The 22,011-nt window shown below is 40.6% G+C and overlaps 1 protein-coding gene and 1 long non-coding RNA gene across 2 annotated transcripts in view; one reads left to right on the top strand and one right to left on the bottom strand.

The window, feature by feature from the left end:
- CMIP (c-Maf inducing protein) overlaps positions 1-22,011 on the top strand; it is a 128,375-nt gene that overhangs the window by 56,215 nt on the left and 50,149 nt on the right. Inside the window, exons 2-3 of the mRNA XM_085071471.1 lie at positions 12,182-12,307; positions 21,075-21,125. Coding sequence (XP_084927597.1) covers positions 12,182-12,307; positions 21,075-21,125 — 177 coding nt within the window. The remainder of the gene's footprint in view (positions 1-12,181; positions 12,308-21,074; positions 21,126-22,011) is intronic.
- On the bottom strand, positions 4,873-7,288 carry LOC146432088 (uncharacterized). Its single transcript, XR_014854402.1, has 3 exons — positions 7,126-7,288; positions 5,836-5,951; positions 4,873-5,680 (listed from the first exon to the last, which is right to left on the bottom strand). It is a non-coding gene; the product is annotated as an uncharacterized LOC146432088 (long non-coding RNA).

Genomic DNA, 22,011 nt, shown 5'->3' with positions numbered 1-22,011 from the left:
AAGCATTAAAAATATTAATAAAAATGAAAGAATAGAGGGGCTGATGACTAGGTATATCTTCCTTGTAAGTGGGCGTGTAGAGGCAGTGAGCTTAGATGAGATAAAAAGAAAATGGGAGACAAGAGAAGAATTTCAGAGGTGTGGTTTGTCTGGCACTGGTGTTTGTGGCTGAGCTCCTAAATGCTCTGATATGCACTAGATACGCTCATAGGCAGCTGCACCTTTGAAAATAAGACACTCCTTCTTCATGCCTAATCCTTGCATCACAGAATGGCTCCAAATGCACAGTAAAGCCTTTGATCTGCACTTCGAGAGTGGTACTGGCAGAAAATTACTCGGATTGGCTGTGGAGGTGTTAGCATGTGGGTCAAACTGAAACTTTCTATCGGTACTTTGGATCTGAGTCTGATTTTCTTTTTTTTTGCTTTCCAAATAACAACATTTGAGGTTAAGGTTCTGAGCTTAAATTTGAAGCAGAGAAGCATTTTTCTCAGTTGTTTTCTGATCCTTTGAGTTGCATTTAGTGATCCAAAATCTTGGAAATGTTGGAGTACTTGGAAATCATCTGCTGTGTTGTTTACAGTGTTGCATTTGGTTTTAGTTTCTGTTTATTAATTTCCAGTAAGATCTGGTAATTTGTTGCAAGAAAACAAGAACAGAACCTGATTTGGTATTCAAAGATCTTTATTTTTAAATTATATATTTTTCAGAAACAGAAAGCAAAAAGGTCTTTCTCAGCAGGATGCAGGAGAGAGAAAAAGACAGAAGTTAGTTATTTTGCAAGCCTTGTATTTCCTTTCCAATGGTAATACTTTCCTAAAATGACATGATAACATCTAGTTGAAGCTTGCTGAGCACTTGGGCCTTTTGCAGAAGTTGATATGGATGCTGTGCCTTATTTTAAGAAGTTTTATATTTATTTAACCTGTTTTTTTGTCTCTGGGAAAACGCTTGATAAACAATCTCTGTATAAAGCATTCTTCTGTAAAAGGTATCTGGAAGGATGTAAGCAGGAAAACGCTGCTAATTATTCTTGATGCTCAGCCTTTCATACTCATTCTGCTCTGGCTGTTTTGCTGGTAAACCAGATTTTTCAACATAACAGTGCCATGAGATTCTGTTAGTGCTGTAGTGACATGTAGCCAAGGCCATTCCTAGGTCACTGTTAAGGTTGTGAGCTGTGCAGCAATGGTGTCACATAGTGACGTGGTGGCATTTGTGGATTTTAATTACATAGAGGAGGGCAGGAACGCTTACCCCTTTTTTCCATTCCTGCTTTGAGTAAAGCTGATGCAAGCAGTAGTGGGCAAAACTCAGGATGTGTGTTCAGGTGTGGAGTTCAAACATACACCTAATTTGGAAGCTTTTGTATTCTGCTGAAACCAAAATGCCACTGAGGGGAAGCAACTCGTGTTTTCATCAGTGTTTAGAGTCCACATCATAACACTCACTGGTGTTTGTAAGTCCACGATGGTTTGAATTCGTATTAACCATTAAATGCTAATGTACTTCAGTAGTATTGGCTTTCTGTTAGTTTTTTGTTGGAAAATCTATGGCTAGCTTAACTTGGGGCAAGCAGTTCACTGAAGACCATTCAGATTTCCTTGGTGGAAATTTCTTAGGCTAATAGTAGTAACTGTTTGTTGAGGTCAGAACTGTGAACAGGTGCACTTCTTGCACCCTCTCCTCCCTGAATGGAAAACTCAGCTCACAAAGCTGTATTTGCAATATTTACGGTTTTATAGAAATTACATATTTCCTTTAGAGATGGTAAATAAATTAATACAATACTCTTGACAGAGGACAAGGATGTTGCTGTAGAATTGTGGACAGGAAAGCAGACCTGAAAGTGTAATTGAGCTTGAAAACCAAAATATAATTGCCAAGGGTGGGAGTGAGACTTGCAGACATTGTGCTGACACAGCCTGAAAGTTCAGATTGTCTAAAAGGCTGGAATTATTTTAAAACAGATTTTTGATATGAAACTAGAAGGGGGGCAGGGGAAAGTCAACCTAATCCAGTATGCAAAGATGCTTTTTTGGGAGCTGTTTTTTTCACTGAATGTGTAACTCTAAAGTGTATGAGCCATCTCTGTGTTGATAGATGGTGCACTGCAGAATTTTTACCAGTAGTATTGTGGCTTCTTTATGGTCTGGGATTATAAGTAAGGCCAAGTAGACAGGCAGAGGAAATGCAGAGAGCTGATTTTTCTTGCAGCCTGGGAAGCACTTGTATTGCTTTTCACCTTCACATGTGCATCACTAGGTGCTGGCTGTGTAAGCAGCTGGGTTTTTCCAAAATTGCATCACGCAGAGACACATCTGGATTAGTGTGGTGTGTTGTGGGAGCCCCTGCCTTCTCTCTCAAGCAGTAGGAGGGAGGGCAGGTACATAAATTTCTTAGCCCACGAGTGAGCCCTGTGTCAGAGCGTGCAGAGGAAACGAGTGAGTGTGTCTTGTTGAGGGCTGAATCATCCTCTTGGAACAGAAAACGTTATTGGAGGACTAAGGTGGCTTAGTTTTCCAAAACAGTGAGACAGAAGAGCAGTGTGTGATGCATTAGCTTCTGATAAAAAGGGCTTCTCTGGAAGGCATCCCTTCAGAGCTGTGTGCACTGGCATCCCTGGGGGAACTGTTGCAATTCCTTGGAATTCTTCTCCAGCCTTTCGGGAGCCACCCAGATGAAAGGGTTTGCCAGTTTCACAGTGCCTAATTGTAGGGCTGTTCTCTATTTTGCTTTTCAAAGTGCGTCTGTGGAGATGGTGATAAGGACACCTTTCTTGAAAAAGTAACTTGCTGGACTAATAAATGTTGTTTTGAAACAAAAAGTTGGTTTGTTGGGTATGCCAGTTTCATACCACTTCATTCTCCATGAGCACAATGCCTTTGTGATTTTAGCTAAATATTTGGGGTTTTTTTAAAATCAAAGTGTCACTTTGCTTAGTATCCTTTACACTGTATTCTTTTTGTCATAGCAAAAGAACTTACAAAAGTACTTTAGGATCTAACTGGTCTCCCCATTATGCATTTCCCAGTCAACTGGCACCTTTCTCCCGTATTTACTCTGCTATTTCACTGTGGCTGCTCTCTCCTCCATTCCCTCACCATCTCCCTTCCACGGAGGTATGGCACATACTTCAGTCAGCCCTATTTAAATAGCAGCACTCCCTCCCAGTACAAACAGGCAGTCAGACGTTAAACAAAGAGGGAGACCAGCAGTGGAGGAGGTGCCGGGTGGTTCCAGGCTCTGCAGGAGAGTTCCTGCTGCAGGGAAGGAAAGGGCACTTTCCTTTTGTGTCATTCTGCAGTGCTGAGAGACACGGAATGGAGAGGAAATCACTGCTGCAGACATGACTGTTGAGTCTCACGTGAAATTAGGTAGACCTGTCCAAATCGTTGTAGAAAATAAGACAAGTCAGACAAAGCACTGCCACTTTAAGCAAATTTTCCCACCTCCTCCTGTAGCAGAAGGTGATTCCAAGTGGCTCTGACTCATCCCCAGGAGGTGCCTGTTGTTTTTTTTTCCTAATAACAGTGCAAGTGTAGTGAGACTGTCATTAGCAGGATATCTATAGCTTTTTTGAAGGCTCTGCTACGTGTCCTTTCTGTTCTCTATGTACAGAACAGAGCTTTGTTAATATTTTTCTTGGGAACTCAAGACTAGTTTATACTTTCTTCAGAAATTATGAGATTAGAGCATATTCCCTACTGGGAATTCAGAAGCTTAGTTGGGTTACTGCACTCCCTGTTCTGTACTTGTTCATCAGATTGAGATTGGATGTGGTGTCCTGGGAACTGCAGGGTTAAAGGTGCACTGAAAAGAAAAGGAAAAATTTGTTAATGGGAATTGTTTGACTGTTACAGTGTCTAAGGGATTCACTGCTCTCCAGGTAAAAGGCATGGACATGATAAGTACTGCTGGAGAATGCTTCTTGAAATACTTAATGTGTATGGTATTTATGCTATATTTAGCTTTGCAACAATTTAATTTCTTGTAAATAAATTGTAGTAAGGAATGAGCTGGTATGAGCATTGAGGAGGTGGTGAGAACTGTCAGTATTGCAGAGTCCATGAGTCAGATTCTGTATTTCTAATGGGACATGAGATCCTGGATAGCTCAGCTTCTTACTAATTTAGTAATTTACACTAGGATGGCCTTTCAGGTTTGACTTCATGTTCACAGGTGACAGAGGTGAAGGTGTTGCTTCCCTCACAGCTTCCTTCAGCCATTTTGGTTTGTAAAACCCTAACATTTTCCATGGGAGGAGCAGATCCTTGCACAGCGGATATGACCCTACTGATAACAATTGTGGTTTCCTTCTTCACCTTTTGTTGACCTAATAGAGATAGTGAACAGCAGGCCTTTGGGGATCTGTAGACTAGAAAATAAAATATAAAAACCACTGCAAGTGCAAGAGTGATCTGCAATAGGAACGTGCTCTTGCCAGTAGCTAAACCAGTTCTGAAAAACTCAACTGCACAGAGGTCTCCTGTTCACAGTACACACCAGGTTCCAGTTACTCAACAGACTGATTATCCAGGTGCCACCTTTGTATTTGAAACCAACTGATGATCTTTCATTCCCAGCTCTCAGGGCTGCCCGTGGTTAAAACAGTCATTAAAAGGTGGCATTTTAATCTAGCATACATTGTGTCTCTGCTTGGTCTGAAATCCTTACACACAACCCTCTCTCCTCTCTCTGATTGAGCAGCACTTGATGCATTTCATGGAGTGTGACACAGCTGATTTGTTGAAAGAGAATTGATAATAGAGAGCAGCCTTGAACAAGGATGTGATTTTGTTTTCTGTTAAATCATTGTTGCTATAGTGACCTAAGATCTGTTTAGCACTCAGTAGGTATATCATATTCTGGGCAAAAGTTAGGGATTTTTCAATACTCCATTTAACAACTGTTTTACAGAAGTAGGTGTGTGTACAGTCTTCTGCAATAAGTCCCTGGTTCTGTTATTGCTGCTCCTGCATGTACCTGCTGTATTTTGGCTGGTGCTGTGCCTCCCTTGCTGAAGTAATTTCAGGGAAGTTGAGTAAATAACATACACATCTTGTCAAGGTTGTGGAGTATTTCTTCCTAAAGGAGAGCTTCATGGACTGCAGTGATAAATGCAAAAATATGGAGAACACGAACCCTGCTAAGGAGTGGTCGTTCCTATGTATCAGTGACCCAGTTTTGGAGGAGGAGGAGGAGGATGTTTTTGAAGCTGATTCACATGGTTGGAGTCAGGAAGTCTGAGTTCTTCTCCCACATCTCTCAGGCTTCTCATGTCCCCTAAGGCATGGTGCAGCTACAACCTTCACTGAGATTTTCTTCTTCTCAGCTGGAAAGTAGGGGATAGTAATTCTGCTATTCGAGTTCTTTACATTCGTTGGGAGGTGTTGAAGTCTGCAGTGCATGCTTGGAGAGTTGCTGCTCCAAGCAAAGATGCTCCTCCTGGCAGGGGAGTCAGGCCAGTGCCTGTGAACGTCTCACTGTCTGGCACACTGTGTCAAGCACAGCTCCCTCCCCTTCCCACTCCTCATTTCTGGCCTGGGACCAATTCCTGCCCTTTGGCAAGGATCTGGCAGATTTGGCCACTGTCTCAGTGGCAAGCTGTGGTCAGCCTCCAGCTCTGCAATGGGGCAGGTGTAGCTGGCAGCATGTCCTCCTCCCTGTTAGCAGAGGTCTGAAAGCAGGAGACAAGGTTTCTTAGATAGGCTTGACCTCAGAGGTTCTGGACACCAGCACTGCAACCAATTTAACATTCAGTGCTACTGGAAGTGTCAGGGGAATTGCCTTCATCATGTTAAGCTGGCCAGAGAGAAGGAGTTGATTTCTTACAGGCTGCTTAAACAGGGTCATCTTGATAATGGGTGTCTTCAGAAAGTCTTCAAGATATGTGTCTTATTTTGCTCCCATAAATTCAAATAAGCAAACCTTCAGAAGTGCTCCTTCACCTGGGTTTGACAGTAAAAGAGAAGTATGTCCTTGTTTTTTTTTTTAAAAAAATCGATATGAATTTCAGCTAAATAATACATTTTTCCTGCTTATTTGACTCTCCTGTCATGGCACATATCTCATAATATGACCTTATTTTCCCTTTTTCTTAATGATGAACTTCTGTTCTGTGCTTTTAACTTACTTCAGATCTGAATTAATTTGAATTTCTTCCCACTGCTGGTGTCTGCTGCACAGGTTTTACATATTTTAATGTCCTCACATGTCCTAATGTTGGGACCAGTTTTTTTCTTGTCAGCTCTTTGATGGACAGTTTTGGCCTGTCCCTTTGCTAAAGCTCCACAAAACTGATATTTCAGCCCCACTGCAGATTGGAAGGTTTTTTTCTGTGCAGTGTGGGGTAAGCTGTTTCTTACTGGCAGCTCTTACATTTTTATCAGTTTTGTAAGGTTAATTAATGCAACAGCCTCCAGTCTTGGTTGTCTTAAATATTTAGAGGAAAGAAAGAGATTTATGCACATTTTTGCTGCTGAGCTAGATTTGGTTGAACTTCTGTTGGATTTCTGAGTTAAGGTTTCCAGCTGGTATAAATCAGTGAAGTTCCACTGATTTATTTTGGATGACCAGCTCTGTGGAGGATCTGGTCTTCCTCAATTAAATCTTGTCACTTACAGAACCTGAGCTACTTTACATTGAGCATATGACAGTTGCTGCTGTATTTTTCTGTAGAGAATGTGGGTTATATTTCTTCTATCTTTTATCTCTGTGTGGCTATAAAGAAAGACAGGTGTGTGTGTACATTTATACACACACAGACATGCATAGTTGTGTATACACAAAGAGAAACCCCCTTCCTCTTTTTCCTGTCATCACTACTGAGCTAATACACCCTAGACTTTGACCTGGAACCTCACTGAAGATTTGGGTCCAAATTTGTTTCCATGTACCAAAAACTTTCAAACCCAACCAGCCAAAACCCCACCAAGCATCGATACCCAACTTGAAGATACTTAGGAGCAATGCAGCTCCAAGCAGAAATAATTCAGATTTGCCCCACATGAAGACCCCATGGGTCCTTGGATTGAGCACCCCTTTCATCCAATGTAGTCCTACTCCTACATAGAGCAGGTGAAATCTTTTCTTGTGGTCCAACACATGAAACCACCTACTTACCTGGAAAATGGGTGAGGGAATAGTTGTGATGGGTAAGCCAGGAGTCTGGAAATTGTGATGGATTAGCTGAGAATGTTGTTCCAAGAAAGCTCAGAAATATCTTTGTGTAGTTTTAGGGCAGAATTGGGTGTCTCCTTGGTGTTAGTCTTTTCATATGTTTTGTTGTCAGGTTAATCTCTGCGAGACTAACATTGATTCTCTCAAGTCATTATGACAAGTGAGCGTGGCAGGAAATTCTTCCATGTCAAAAAAAAAGACAAATTGTACTGTACTGCATATTGTGGCATAGTATTACTAATAGCTGAACTTGATAAATGTCTTCTGATAGGTTCTGTAGTTAATGAACAAAGATGTTAATTGCCCTTATCTGAAATAGCTGTATTTGCAAGGACGTTCTCTGGAACCATGGATGTCTTCTAACAGAGATTTATTTCAAATCAGCCATTGTTTTCAGCAGTTTCAGAGTCCATTACCCTTCAGTATCAATGGAATAGTCTCCACCCCCATCAAAGTTTTGCTCCACCCAAGAGCAGTCAGCTCTTCCTATGTGTAATTCAGCAGGTCTGAATTTTATATGTAATGCAGCATGCTCAGCATCCTGGGCTACAGCAGAAGCATGGCTCATTCTTAAGAGCAGCCAGGAGAGAAATAAGGACCTGGCAGTGGAAAAGAAAGGGTCTGGAATAACCCTGTTTCCCCCCACCATCTGGAGTATTTAATTGGGAAAATAATCTTCATTGTTGTTGTGTTGGTGGGAGTTGTCAGTCTAAATATGTTTTAATGCAAATAACCATCCCTATTTGTAGAATTCATCTTTTCTACATGCTTTCTTTGGAAAATATGCAGCTGAAGATTTAGTACATTATTATATGAGTAAGTGCATACAAGCCTCATATTAACCATGGACGTCATGTTTATTCTTTTCCTTTTAGAATTTCCCATGGAAACAAGTGGGCAGATTTTTGCATTATTGAGTAGTTTGCTGCTGCCGACTTTTCCCAGAAACACAAGAGAAAACTAGGCTTACGCAGGATCCTGCATGTTCTTCCAGTTTTGGGAGCACTGGATTCCCCTAAGATTTGATTTGTAGTAGTTTTTGGTGTGTGCCTATTCTGGTGCAAAGTTTGAGCTGTATGATTAATAAATCTTTATGGAACTGAAAAAAGACAAAGTTCTCACTGAGGTTAGTTAAAACATACCTGATTTCCCAACAGAGAAGTTGCATGTTTTGTGAGGAGGCTAAAGGCTAATGGTGAAGAGAAAAATGTTTTCTTGTGGGGTTTTCATTTGTTGTAATAAAATGCATTTTCGTTTATGGATCTCTTACAGTTGTTCAGAACATGTTCAACAGCAAACAGCCAGAAGTTAAAACTGTAACTGTAAATCTGTAAGCTGACATATGTAGATTCTCTGGCCAAAGTTTCCTAAGTCAGGATTAATTTTGTAGAGTGAGGGAGAAAAGTCCTTTATCTTGCTTCGTTTTGTAGATTTCAGACTTTGCCAGGAAATATAAATCTCCTTTCAAAAATGACAACTATAAAAATAAGAGCTGCTATTTTCTGAAATAAAGGCATTTTCTAGTAAACTTGACGTATTGCTGCTCAAGATGCTGTGGCTTTAGACCGATACCAATAAATAAACTGAAATATTCAGGTCCTCAGCTCCCCCTTCCCCATGATGTGCTACCCCCAAGTTATGTTAACATACTATTTTCTGTTTTGTATTAGAAATGGGGCTGAAGGAGCTCAAAAGTAATCTGGCAAAAGCTGGATGGGTTCCCTGCTCTGCCTGACGCCACAGCCAGACAAATATTTGTACGGGCAGAGACAAAGTGGGTGGATGGAGGTGGGAATGCTGCTGAAGACTGGTATTGATGCCAGATGCTTCGTGGTGACCCACTGAGGATCTGTCTCGTTTTAGGTATTTTCAAATCTCTAAATCCACATTTCTGGCCTTGTGTGTCGTTCTAATGGGACTTTCCCATGGAGAGACTGGGGGTGAGGATGCAGCTTCTTGTTGGGCTGCAAGCAAGACCAGCTGCAATATGAGAACATGCAACACTTGTGCTGCTTATTTATCAACCACAATGATTCACTGTGATTGACGTTCACATACCTGAATGTCAAAATAACCTGTGTTTTAAGAGAAACCAGTGACTCAGGCTGTGGTTTTACCTCAGGCCATTTCCTGATAAATGGCTGAACTGTGCTTGGTCTTGAGAAAACACCACTGAGGAGCATGGCTCTGTCCTCATGTCTGTGTGTGTGGAGAGATTAGGGAAAGAACACCTTTTTGTGGGGCTGACCTTCAGCTCATGAATGCCATGGTCTCTTTGAGGAGCACCACTCCTCTTTGAGGAGCTCTGGGAAGCCTCAGGTCTGACAACAGCCCTGTTCTGGTGCTTCTTCAGAGCATTTCTGCACAGTCCTGATGTGGGAGCATGGTCTTCAATGTTGGACAGCACAGTTTTAAGGAGCTCTGTACACTGATAAATCACTTTGATTTAGACTGTCTCCGTTGCAAAACTGGGGTGAATCTGCCTATAATGGATGTTTCCAGAACTGAAAATATTTCACTTCTTAGAACGTGGTGTTTTTAATGAAAGCAGAAGCAATGCGTATGATGATGCTTACAGAGATTGAAGTACATTTGGGCTACTCATTTTTTGAGTAAGATAGCAAACAACTGTGCTTGTGTAGTATGGCTAGACAGAAGGTGTGGACATGGGATCATATGAATGCTATATAAAGTATCTCATTGGCATAATGCTTTCATTTGGAGTGATTAATCATCTGCGTAATTCCATTTTATGGTTTAGGTAGTCCTCCCATCCTTGGCAAGCTGCAGAATTCTGTTCCTCCTTTCTCTTTGAGGAAAAGGACTGTCCTGTGAGAAGAGGTGTATGCCTGGGATGAAATCACTTGTGTATGGCCACAGAGCTGTGGTTCAGCTGGATCAGTTGTCTTTAATGCTGTTTAAATGGATGATTTAAGGTATAGGAGAAGCTTGTCTTGGGAACAGATTCTGTGAGAATTCCTCAAATCCTCTTTGAAGTTAATGGAGGGTATTAAGGGCAGTCAGCACCTTCTTAAAAGAGAAATTTAAATTGCTTTGATTCATTTCATTTTATATTTGCATTAACTGGTTCTGGATTTCTCCCTTCTCCAGTCTTTCAGAGCATGTTTTTGATAACTTTGCCCCTTGAGCATACTAGATTTTATGTTGGCTGTTTTGATATTCTTCCCTGAGTGTTGTAATGCTGATTACCAAAGGATCTTGGGCCTTTGGCTTCCTGTGAGAATGAGATAATTACTCTCCAGTAGGCAACGCATGACGTACAGTATCAGCATTAAGCCACTGGGATTCCAGTCACTAGTGTAGAACAATATTGTGGGTAAATGAATAAGCAGAAGTTTATCATACTTCCTGCATAACAAGGTTTTCGTTAAAGAGACAGTGAAAATTGTTTTCACCGAGGGCTGGTGCAAAGCGAGCGCTGCCGCAACAACCGTTGGGGAAAAAGATATTGAGGTCGAGTTCTGTGGCTCGCTGGGTTTTTCTTGCTGCAAAGACAGCTGAATTCTTGTAGCAGCAAAGGTGGGTGACAGGGCTGTCACTGCGTTTTTGGCGGATGACGTCCATGGGCTTAGAAACATGTATGAAGTGTATAACTTCAAAGTGCGGTTTGCAGATGCACCACCTACTTAACTTATGGAAGAAAGTTGTACCAATTAGAAGTAGAGACGTTCCAAATGCAATTTGCTTATTTCACACTCGCCCCCAGGAATCCTCTGTTGTGATTTTAGGAGTTGGCCCTGTTTGACCCTGAAATAGATGTGGTTTCTCCCTTGCCTTCGTTATTTCAAGACTGTCAGTTAAAAATAGCTTATGTATTGGGCGCAGTGGGAGTAAGTTTGAGAAGTTGAAGTTATATGTAAATCAGTAATAGTGAGAAAATAATTCATAAATTTAATGAGCTCTGTTCTCTTGCAAGACACGGTCAAGCCTATGGTTTATCCATGAGGTGGGATTAATTATTTTTGTATGAAAATAGTTTCTCTGCCACAGCAATACTAATCAGCTTGCATACACTATAACAGAGCAAAGTAAATGATGTCTTTGAGGACCTCTGTTAAATATTCAATCACTGTAAAAATTACTTGCATAAAGTACAGTGTATGTATGCATACTCTATAGATACACAGCTATAGCACAGTCTATTTACTCAGTTTAAGACATAATTTCATGTGTGCTTGAGTAGATACATTTATATTTCAGCTTATCTCAAAGATAATTGTACTTCTGTAATGCCTAAGAATTACAGGGATACTAATAAGGAGTTTCATGTTTAAGTTTGTTTTCCTGCAACTATCAGTTTATGTTGTACATTTAATTGCAAAATGTAGTCACTTATTTGTGTTTTAATTGTGGCTTTCATTTTAAACTGGGCCTCAGCATTCTCTGTAGGAAACCAGTATTTAATTATAAGCTCAGATGAGTACGTTGGTTGCTTTGCTTTTGCTTGAGTCTGAAACTTGAGGGCTGTATCTTTGGAGCCCCAAGAACCACTGTCAAATGAAGGAGTCTGGATCTTGATAATGTGGTTGATCAGAGCTGCAGCTGAGGAAAAGAACAAGGATGTGTGGAATAAAGCAACCTTGCTATCAGACAGTGCTGTTCAGTAATGTGATTGAGATGCTTCTTCGTGCACTGAGAACATGTGCATTCCCACAGCCCTTCATAGCTCAATTCAGCCTGGAATTAGGTTCCACTGATTTTTGGTTCTAGGACAGTTAGACATTTCTGTATTTCGAGTACCTTGGTTTGGTCTGGTTTTGTTTTACTTTGAGTGATCTTAACACTTGAGAACAAGACGGAGGAAGGAGGCTGGTTGGGTCTCTCTGTTGAATGACCTGGACAGGAATTTTGCCTTCCAATTAGATTTTGCAGATACTTTCAACACCAAGAGCAATTTTGATAGTGCTGTTCTTTGAAATTGTGAAACTTCTGATGGCTCAGTAAACATTTTTTTCCCTTCTCCTTTGTTTTCTTGCAGCCAACTGGGTACATGGAAAACTCCATTTCCTACAGTGCTATTGAAGATGTTCAACTGCTCTCCTGGGAGAATGCCCCTAAGTACTGTTTACAGCTCACAATCCCGGGGGGTACTGTCCTACTGCAGGTACAGTAAACACAGAAGTACAACTTTCTTTCTCTCTTACTGTGAATCTCCTTCAACTTCTTTCTGTTTCCCGTGCGTGAAAGCTTAATTAGATGGACTCAGAAAAGGCAGAGAACTTGGTGCTGTAAAATTATCTAACCACCAGAAAATTTGCTCAGGGTGATAGCTCTGAAACTCTTAGTGGTGTTTTACAGTCAGAATGGAAACTTTGGCCACAGTGATTAAATCTACATGCTGATTTTGCATGGCAAAGTAGTGTTCTGTGGAAAGGCACATTGATACAGGGCTGGAACAGTTGTATTTTTACATTAAGTCCTATTCCTGCATGGAAAAACTTTAAAATTTCATCCTTCAGTTCATATGGGAAACCCAGAACTTGCACTAGAACTGAGTTACCTATTTTTAAAAGATACTCAGTCTTCACTGAAACGTTTCAGTGTATTTGTATGGATATTTTTTTAAGCTAGTTCTCTAAGTGTTGTTTTCAAACAGAAGACATTGTATTTACATCCAGATTTCTTCATCCACTTGTGAGGCTTTAGAGGCCTCCTAGGTCATTGCAAGTTTTAATGACAGAAAAGCACTCCACAGCACTGAGCTTTGGAAATACTTTGGAGTAAGTAGGAAAAGCAACTCAAAGCCCAGCTGCATGGCCCCCAAAGAATTTTGAAAGGTCACAGCTTAAAAATACTGCATTGGCTTCAGCTTAACTCTTGCATGGTTCTCTCTCATGTTTCTCAGCGTTGTTTCAAAGATAGTTTATTATCTGTTATCCTCTGGGATTTTACATTTCCAGTTGATTATACAGGCATGACTATTGTGTATCTGTATTTTCATCCAGGTAGGACTGTAAGGGGAAGCCATAGTTTCCCAACAGTTGGGTTAGGGTCTCCGTTATGGTTAAAATCTTCCTTGCCTAATGGGTTAATTGAATTAATTAGACAGAAAGTTGCCTGAATTTGTGGAGTTGGATGATTTTCTTGTCATAAGTTTGATTCTGCTTTTTCCATAAATTTCCCTAGTGGTACTAGCATTTATGTTTGTATCTGTTTCAACAGATGGAACAGTTACACCTGCCTTTCCAAATTCTGTTTCCAAGTCTTTATTCTGTAGTTCATGGCAGCTGCCTTTATGGGGTCTGCTTAATGGGAAACAAGATAAAGTTTGAAGCCACAGCTTCCTGCTGAGTGGAAAGGAAATTGGTAGGGTAGGCAGGCTGTAATCTGGAGCAGCTTGACATTTATGTCTTTGGGGGGGAAAAAAAAAAAGTAAAAAAAAAAGTAAGAAAACCCAACAAACCAAACACACAGATAATTAGCTTTGTGAAAATGCAACATCTTAGCATGGATACTTTGGAATTTTCTTCAAAAAGATCAGGGTCTTTATTTAACTTCCTAGGAAATCACAGAGAAGTGGAGTGAGCTGGACTTCTGTTCTGTTTATTGCTGCCTGGCTGAGCATTCCAGATCAGATTACATTATAACTATGGGAATTTCAACATAATTCAAAATACAAACTTTAAAAAATGTTTTTAATATGACTTGCTCCTTGGTAGTATCTTGATTCATCAGATGTGGTCAGATCAGAGAGAGTATAAAATTAGATTTCCCTTATACAGTTGTAATGTGTATTCACAAATCCAAAACAGTTCCCAAAGTTATGTTTAGTCTGCTGAAGAAATCAAGAAGCAGAAATTCTCTAGTATTTGTAGCAAAGAGTAGAGGTATCCAAAAGACACTTCCACTGAGGAGCTGAGAAAGTAACCCTTGCATAGTTCAGTTATTTCCAGGTTTCCAAAAGGCTTCAATACATCTCTGGGAAATTGTGACTTCCAGTTTTTTATGAAGTCATTCTGGCCTGCTAATCTGAGCAGCAGCATGCTCTGATGTAATGCTCTAGTATCAGGAAGTGTATGATAGTGGAACAAGTCAAACTAGTCCAAAACATGTTCCCAGTACTGTTTCTTCTGAAGTGCAGTTTTGGTGAAATCTGTATTTTTATTTTTTTCCCACAGCCATTAAATAAAGTGTGTGTATATATATATATATATGTAAAAATGTTTAAATGAACTGTTTTGACTACCCCCCATTTATTTCATATTTCTGATTAATATAAATTTCATATTTTAAGCTACATTTCTGCACATGCTGCAGTGTAAATTCTTTGATACCATGGGATATAACTGACATGATTTGACATAAAATGAAGCAGTTTAGTACTTTTGAGTCACAGGCTTTCCCAATTTTTCATTTTTGAGAAAAAGTTAAGATTCCAATTTCTGCTTCACTGAGGGCAGCATGGATTTGTGAAAGGCTGTCCTGCTTGATTAACCTGACCTCCTCCTGTGACAAGGTGACCTGTTCAGTGGGCAAGGGAAAGGCTGTGGGGGTTTAGATTGCCTATTAGGAAAAAATTCTTCACCAAAAGTGTTCTCAGGGCACAGGCTGCCCAGGGAAGAGATTGAGTCACCATCCCTGGAGGTGTTTGGAAGATGTAGATGTGGCACTTGGGGACATGGCTCAGTGATGAGCTCGGCAGTGCTGGGTTAGAGGTGGGATTTGATCTTAGAGGTATTTTCTAACCTAAACAAGTCTGTGAGAAATGCCACAGGAGAGCCCCAGTCCGTGTTCAACTCCTCATCCCCTCTGTCTGCTGTCACCAAGGGCTATTTCTGGCTTATTCGTGCACAGTAATGAGTCAGAGAGGGAAGAGTGCCATTACCTTTCCTTACATCATCCTGAAGCCCTCCCATGGCAATACTGACCCATCCCAGCCTATTTTAACACATGAAATCTGACAGGCAGTGCCGGAGGTGATGCAGCTCCTCTTAGGAAATCTGATCATGATAACAGGATGTGTCCACCTGGGTTTCAGAGGAAGACCTGGTTCTCAGGCAGCAGACAGCTTAATCCGGGCTGGCTTCACATTTAAAAGTCAGTTTCATGTGTGGAATTCTTCCCACTCAGTGTTTGTTGAATAAGCTCAAATGTCTGAGTGTTTCACTGCCTGGCATTTGGGGATTCCCACTGTCCCATGTGGGAGTCGTGGACAGTCAGGTTTCTGGGAATCATGGACTCTGAGTTTTCTAGACATGCTGAGAGCTTGTGTTTTCTTTCCCCCTGCCAAATGATGTGATACCTGGTCCTTTCCATGGGCAGCAATCAAAGTCTCAGATTTTTTTTTTTCCTTCCCTACAGCTGGGATAGCAGGTGTGAAAGAAGGTGTTGCTGAAGCTGGCTCATAGGCCACAAGCTCTTCAGGCCAGGAAATAGGAGCTAAATTTAGCTTTTGATGAAGTGTGAGCTCTTTAGTATCAGGAATAGCTGGGCCTCCTTGAGCTGGGCTAGAATTGTGCTCTTCTGCTTTCCCTTTGTAAAGCACAAGGTGTGATTATGGTATTGTGTGGATGATTATGAGGAGGATGCTACCACTGATAGTGAAATAACTGGAAGAGCCTTTTGAAAGAGATTGAAAAAAACCCTTACAGTATAATTTCATGAGCTGCTGAGCACCAAATGTAGGAAGAGTCCTAGGAAAAAGGCTTTGGTATTTCAGTCATGATAATACTGCCTTGCTTTCCTGTGGTGTCCTTTCTTTTAGCCTTAAAGCCACCACTTCCATCCCTATCACTCATGTTGTTTTATTCATTTCTTGGCACTCGAGTGTAGTCAGAAGGAAAAACAAACAGAGCAGGAAGCCTTGACAAGCACAACAGTCACACGTTCAGCTCGGTGCTTGAACAGGCTGTTTGTGCCAGGGAGTCCCCACGGTAAGTGTTTCCACTGGGCTTTTGCTAACACTTTATTTTAGTCTCCTTGGAGAACCTGGCTTTTGTTTGAAGTGCAAGGCCAGCCAATGCTGCTGGTGTGGAGAGGTCATGTAAGGACCACAATCCAGCAGAGAGTGGGAATGTTTTAAGGAGGAAAATGGCATTTCTAGCAATTCCCAGTGATTCTGTCTGTACCCTGGGTTAAGCCAGAAGAGGGAAAGGTTTCCCGTGCAGGTCTGCCCAAGTCCTGGGGGTGCAATGCTGGGATTTGCTGCAGCATTGTGAAGGTTTTGCACAGCTCTGTGTGTGCCATGGGGCTTGGCTTCCTGCTGCCCTGGGACACTCCACTGTTCCTGTGGCTGATAATAAATGGGGGCAGAGAAGCCTGCACTGTTTTATGAGTCCCAGCAATGAATATCAGCTGGAAAATAAGCACAACAAACCCCACATCCTGCTGACCAGAAAGCAAGCAAGGGAGCAGGAGAATCCCAGAATAAACCCATGAAGAATCAAACCCAGAATCTGGGTCATCAAATCCCACTTATTGCCACATCCTTTTAGACGGCAAAATCCCCCTAGAAGCATATGTGTGAAGGACGCTGTTGCAAGGAAAAGCTTGGGAACAGTTTGCTACATGGACAAGCCTGTTCTTGTATTCTGAATAACACACATGCCAGTAGCAAGGGATGCCGTGGTGATAACTTAACTGTTAAAGGAATGGCAAAGATCTTCATAAATTTTAGAGTTTCAGGTGTTCTGTTTCTCAGTAACACGTAGGTTCCTATTTTGTCTCCTCCTTGCTTGGGGACAAATTACTGCAGGGGCTGTAAAGCTAGCATGAAGCAAGTATTCAGTTTCCTATTTTTGTGAGCAAAAGCAAAATCTGCTTTTGAAAAGTTCACTGCTTTTTAATAATAAACATGTATTCCTACTCATTGACTAAGAAATGAAGTAGTTTGGGTGCAGAGCAAATACTTCCTTTTTCAGCAGAGGTGTACATTTACTCATGTTGACCAAAGCTTTACATATGCAGACATTTAATCTCTTGCACAGTTTTTCTCCTGTGAGCAGTCTTTTTAAAGCTGATGAGTTTAATCCTATGAGTAAAGTTTGTACTACAGCTGATCCCAGGGGGCTCCTCCTCTCTGACTGAACCTTTACAACCCAAAAATGTGAATATAAAATCCTTCAGAACATAGTTCCAGGATCAGTTAATCTTAAAAAAAATACTGCCAACAGTAGATGTTCTTAAAGTAGATATTCTTCTTCCTCATTGGAATAATAAATAAGCTACAAGGAGTTTAATCTCCTCGTACCTTTTAAGAGTTTTACTCCCACATTTTCCTTTTTTGTGAAGTATTTTTCTACTGTGTTGTGGTTGTGCAAAAGCAACGTGAGGTTATGATTGTGCAAGAAGCTCAGTTGGATCATGTGTCACCCACTATCCTTTTAAAGCCACTGCATCTGAGAACAAAATTTTTAGCAGAATTGAGGCCTAAACATACAGGGGACCTAAATTATTCTTTTCCATAGATAGGTTATACAATCTTCATTGTACTTCAGTCCTGTCTCAGTCCTATTTGTGACAATAGCAGGCAAAACATCTTCAGGCTGAATTTTTTTTAAAGTTGGAAAGTCAGATGAGTGGAGTAGAACTGGACCCACTGGGATGGCAAGGCTGAAAGTAAGAAAAATCTTCCCTGTGCGGTCAGAATGTCTGAGGAAAGCCTGATTTAAAGTCTTTTCTGTCTCATTTTCTCCTTTATATTGTACCCTAGAGCTGTACAAATATAGTAGGTTATGCCCTTAGCTGGAGTAAAAAACTGTAGATGTCAGTTCCCAGGAAGTGATGACTTCAGTGCAGAAAGCCTGGGTTCCATGAATGCACATCAGATAAAACTGGAAATGTCTCTGTGCAGCCCCATAAACGAATTGTAGCTCCCTCCACTGCTTTACACTTGGGTGCTCCTCATTGCTTAAACTTCAGAAATGTTACTCACAATAACCCAAATGCCCGAGTAAGTCAGTGCTTGCAGAGCTGGCTGGGCAGCTGAGCACCCACCAAAGCTTGGTGGCTCTTCTCTCATCCTGGCATGCTATGAACTCACTGTTCCTCTGGTAAGAGAAATATTCCCTGTAGTCCCTTCTCAGTGTAAGCCTGAAAACGAGGAGGGAGGACCGAGGGATGTTGTGCAGGAGTGAGCCCTTTGTTTTTCTTTGCAAAAGATCCAGCATTTCCTGCACGTTGCTGTGGTTTTGCTGGAGGCAGGTGGCCGGAAGGCTGCACTGGGAGGATTAGTCCCTGCTGCCCTGGAGAGATGGGGAATGCTGGTGTCACACAGCTCCATCAGGATGAGGGTGGTTGGGGTAAAGCATTCAGTCTGCTGGTGCTGAACACAGTGCAAAGAGCACTGGTGAAATAGCCATTGACTTTCCAAGCTTCTCTTACCACTGAGTCCTGGTCATTAACAGAAGTGTGGGGATTCCCTAAAGGTTTGTTTCTCTATTTTTTGTTCACTTTGTCTTCACTTTCCTTGGAAGTGGTCTTGAATAACAGCCTGAGCTCTGAGTGTTCAGAGTGGTTCAGACTCCTAAGCTAAAGCCAGGTGCCAGTTTGCTTCATCACTTCTCTACAATAACTAACTCTGTGTATAGACAGTGCCTGGTCCCACACCTGAAACCCAGGCACTTTGCTAATTTGCCTTTTAAAATGCTTTTTGTATGTTGCTGCCATAGAGTTACACAAGTCTTTCCTTTGCCAGTTTTGGTTTTCTTGCAGCATTCTTCATTTCTTTTCTCCCCCAGTATTTGAAGTCCACTTGTGCCTCCTCCTCTCCATAATGCTATTACTCTTACTAACAGTCAGGGCTCCAGTCACTTGCACAATCTATCTACACATAGTATTTTCTAATTATTTGCAGTGGTCTTGCAATCTGCACTACTGACATCTTTAAAGTAGGAGAAAAATTAACAGTTCTCAATTTAGGGCTTCAGCATTGGCTCTTACTTTCAACTTCAGTGTCAGACCAGGGACTGAATCAGGTTGACATTTTGAGTGAAGTACTTCCTTCTCCTAGAATACTTTGGATTTTATCAATTTAAATAATAGTATCTTAGTTTGCAGAGTTCATATAAACTCAGTTTGCCTAATTTTTATAAGGACATAATGGATGTGTTTCTTGCAATATTATTGGTGCAATTACTTAGTATAATCAAGCCTACAAACACTTTCAGTTTTACTTATTCATTAAAGGGCTTTGAAGCTAGCATTTGGAAAGGAGGTTTTTTTGTTCTCCTTCATGAACCAGCTTTCTCCTTAAAAGAAAAAAGGTTCAATTTGAAATTAATTTTTTCAGAGAGGTCTGATAAGGTTTTAGAGCACTCTGGGCAAAGATAAGAAATATCTAAGCATATTTACTTCATGTCTTTTTAATTAGGTTCAAAATATTCTTCTGCCTTTTGGTGAAAAATTGTTTTTGACCTTTTCATTGTATTAAAATATAGGATAAAGTATATTGAATTGAAATTTAGTTCTATAACCTATAGGTAAAAAGCCTATCTTGTGTTATAATACATACATATACATAAAATACTGTGTAAATAACAGAAAATCATTAAATATTGGCTGATCAAAATATCCTGAAGATCAGCACTCCAAATGTTCTTACAATTTTTTATTGCATGCAAAGAAAAGAAAATAGAAAAGGAAGGTTTTTTGTTCCCATTTGTAGCATTTTCATATTCTGATATGTCAGCATTCTTCTTGAAATGGAAAGTTTTTGATAAACTCTGTGGTCAGCCAAGATTATTTATAATATATTTATTCCTGCTTTATTGCCTTGACTTCTACTGGAGAAGCAACTGATTCTCATTAAGATATAAATAAATAATATGTAATACATACATAAAAGGATATTACTCAATTTAATTCAGAGTAATCTGTCCAAATTTATGTCACTGAGCCATCAGTAGCTGACCTTGAGATGAAACACGTTTTTGGTAACCATGCAGCATTTTTACTTCTGGTATTTCTGCCATTTTGAGTGAACTGAACCAGTATTGGGAGATGAAATTTTGAATACTTGTCTGAAAAGGTGTTGGGGAGTGAAACTTGATAAGTGATGCTCTAATTTGCAAGAAGTATGTGCTTTTGAACTAGTAAAGAACCTCACTTTTTTTTTAACATGGATTTATGGGCTATCCTGTAATTTTCACTGTTTTTGTAAAACATTTTGAATCGTGAGTGAAAATTGCCCGTTGGCAGCGTTGAGGTGGAGCTGGAAAAGCCAAAGGGCATCTCTACCCACTCAAATATTTCAGACTTATGTCACCTTGTTAAGGCACGCATATTTACGTCACTGTACATGCTTTTATATTTTTTGATACCAAGCCTTTTGACCTTTGGGAGTGTTGAACTATTCCTCCATTGGCTATGACCTGGCTTCACACTGGGAATTTCTGGCAGCTGTGCTTAATACGGACAAAAATGGGTGATGGCTGGGAGTGATTATTGCAACATTTCTGCTGTTGCTGCAAACAGTCTGTGCATGTATCTGCACGTCTGTGTGCTGTGCTTTTCACTGTTTTAATATCACTGAAAGAGCTAAGACATTATTTGAATTGCTGTGGGGCCAGCTGAGGAGCAGGACAAGAAAAGAAACCAGAGTATGGAAAAAACCCACCCCTCCTAGTAAAATGTCAGCTCATCTCCCTACTCTGCTCCTGATGATTAATGGCAGAGGCAAATGCCCTGCAGACATTAAAGGTCTGACCCACACCTGATTGGAATCAGGGAGGATTTTTCACAGTCTTTGTGATGAACACCATTTCATAGGAGGTTAATATTTTGTAAGGTTTTGGTTCAGTATTTTATAATGCAGCAAGGTCTTTGTGTCACTGCTTTCTGTGAAAATAAACTGGTTGTAATACAAAGTGCCTGAGTGACCTGAAACACTGGTAGAAACTAATGATTCTGTCTGTAACTTTTCTTTATTGCAGGCTGCAAACAGTTACCTGAGGGATCAGTGGTTCCATTCTTTGCAGTGGAAGGTAAGTTCTGCACTTCATTTTCTTCCTTCTCTGCCTCCATGAGTACTTCTTAGAACTCCCTGTTTGTTCATTGTAAGAGCCCTGAAGGGATAAAGTCTTTTCTTGCAGAAACCCTAAATCAAAATATGTCTGCAGTTTTAACTTGTCTGTGTTATGAATGAAGTGGACAAACTAACTTGTTACACAGCTCAGCTTTATCAATGTGTGACTGGCTTCAAAAAGTAGATAGGCAGTAAATTCACATTTAAACAGGATAGAGATTGGATGGCTTTGGGTTTTTACTAGGAAGTAAAATATGTTACAGTGAGTACACCTCATCATATCATCTGGTCTCTTGGGATATTTTGAAGTTCTTTGTTTTTTATTTTTCTGAGAAGCAAGGGAGAAAGAGTGTCTTTTAGAATTGTTTACTGTATGTAGCATCAATCTGTTATGCATCAGTCTATGTTTATGCTTTAGGATGATTTGGAATTAAAGGCAGTTTCCATTTCAGAGACCTCAAGCCCTTTCTCATTTTCAGTGGGAACAATGGACTAATTGCCTTGAGTAGGGAAAGTGGATCACAGTGACAACATTGTCTCTCAAAAGCAGCACATTCCTCATTGAAAACCATAGCTGCTGACCTTTGGATGGAATCTGTATGGATCTTTGATGCAGTTGGAAACAAGTTTGGGCCAGATGCTGAATATGGTTGTCCTCCCTTGCCTTGGAGTGGAAAACACAAGCAGTAGATTTTCAGCTGAGAGCTTGTCTTCAGCAGGGTTTCAGTGAAGTCAGCCAAGTTGGCTGTGCAGCTTATCAAGATTTCAGCCTGCTGACAGCAACCACATGGAAAAATATACAGAAGTCCCTCCCACCAAACTGGTTTTGTTGTAGGTGTATTTGA

Source organism: Lichenostomus cassidix, chromosome 11, assembly GCF_008360975.1.
Source record: "Lichenostomus cassidix isolate B80296 chromosome 11, HeHo_3.0, whole genome shotgun sequence".
In the NCBI taxonomy this organism is placed as follows: Eukaryota; Metazoa; Chordata; class Aves; order Passeriformes; family Meliphagidae; genus Lichenostomus; species Lichenostomus cassidix.
This window is presented reverse-complemented; position numbering and strand designations above follow the sequence as displayed.